General features: G+C 38.2%; 1 protein-coding gene across 1 annotated transcript; it reads left to right on the top strand.

The window, feature by feature from the left end:
- Window positions 1-230: 230 nt before the first annotated feature.
- LOC142165918 (uncharacterized) lies at window positions 231-938 on the top strand. The gene has a single exon (XM_075224306.1). The coding sequence runs from the start codon at window positions 231-233 to the stop codon at window positions 936-938; it is 708 nt and encodes a 235-aa protein (XP_075080407.1).
- Window positions 939-1,251: the final 313 nt, after the last annotated feature.

The raw sequence follows: 1,251 nt of genomic DNA, 5'->3' as shown, positions 1-1,251 counted from the left end.
GGTGTTTGGTTTTGTGTGAGTTCCAATAAAATCCTAAGGAGTCACATTTTAAAGTTATGAAGAGCAGGTGGAAGTTGTTAGCGAAAACAATATATCAAAAAAGAGAAAAAATGCTCTTTACTTCTAACTCTCCATCACTTTCTTCAATCCCTCTAAAGCCACCGGATATCTCCTGTCCCCAACCTCACTCGCAATCTTTCCCATCCCACAATTGTACTCTCGATAACACAATGATCATTGATCAGATGGAACATGAAGGAGATGCTAACCCCTCCACCAAAAAGTCTTATCTCAATACACTGATCACTTCCACTGCTAACCTAGCGCCTAATGCATCGACAGACATGTCCACTTTAGGATTGCTGCTTCATGATGAATTGGATGCACCAGCTGATTCATCCAACTTTATTCCTATTTCTCTTGAGGAGAAAAACAGAATATATCAGCCATGGACGCATGCAATTATTGTAAAAGTCTATGGTCGAAAGGTAGCACATCAAGTACTACGCCAAAAAATCTACACAATATGGCAACCTACTGAAAATCTTCCTCTCATTGATTTAGGCTCCGATTTTTTTCTTCTTAAATTCCAAAAAGAAGAAAACAAAAATCATGCACTTCATGATGGACCTTGGTTCATCTTTAATCATTTTCTGTCTGTGCGTCAATGGGAACCTAAGTTTATGGCCTCTGAAACCAAAATCAATTTCTCAGCTATATGGTTAAGATTGCCCAAACTACCTACGGAGTTTTATGATTTTCAAATACTTCAAAAAGTAGGTAATAACATTGGAAAACTGTTAACAGTTGATACATGCACTTCCTCCACCACTAGAGGAAGATGTGCTAGATTATATGTTGAAATCCCGGTGGATCAACCTTTGCGTACACATATATATCTTGGCATGCATGGCAAAATATCTTATACGAAAGATTAAATTTATTATGTACCAAGTGTGGTCGGATGGGGCATAATCAAAGGGTTTGTTCATATATACAAACTCAGACAAGTATGGATGCGTCTACTAATTTTACCCCTAATCAAGCTGGAAATATTGAGGAGTGGAAGACAGTGCAATTCCCTAAACGTAGAAGTTCTTTTCCAAAGGTTCCTTTTGAGGCAAATGCATCAGATTTGGAGGTTCACCCTGCCACTCCTCTGGCTACTTCAGGTAAGTATGACTCTCCAACTCCTAATAATCTTCCATTTACTAAACTCTCTATTAATAGTACTAACTCCCATCTTAACAC

Source organism: Nicotiana tabacum, chromosome 11, assembly GCF_000715075.1.
Source record: "Nicotiana tabacum cultivar K326 chromosome 11, ASM71507v2, whole genome shotgun sequence".
Classification (NCBI taxonomy): Eukaryota; Viridiplantae; Streptophyta; class Magnoliopsida; order Solanales; family Solanaceae; genus Nicotiana; species Nicotiana tabacum.
This window is presented reverse-complemented; position numbering and strand designations above follow the sequence as displayed.

What these genes read in the sequence shown, in the direction of transcription:
- LOC142165918 (XM_075224306.1), top strand. Translation starts at nt 231, where the DNA reads ATGATCATTGATCAGATGGAACATGAAGGAGATGCTAACCCCTCCACC.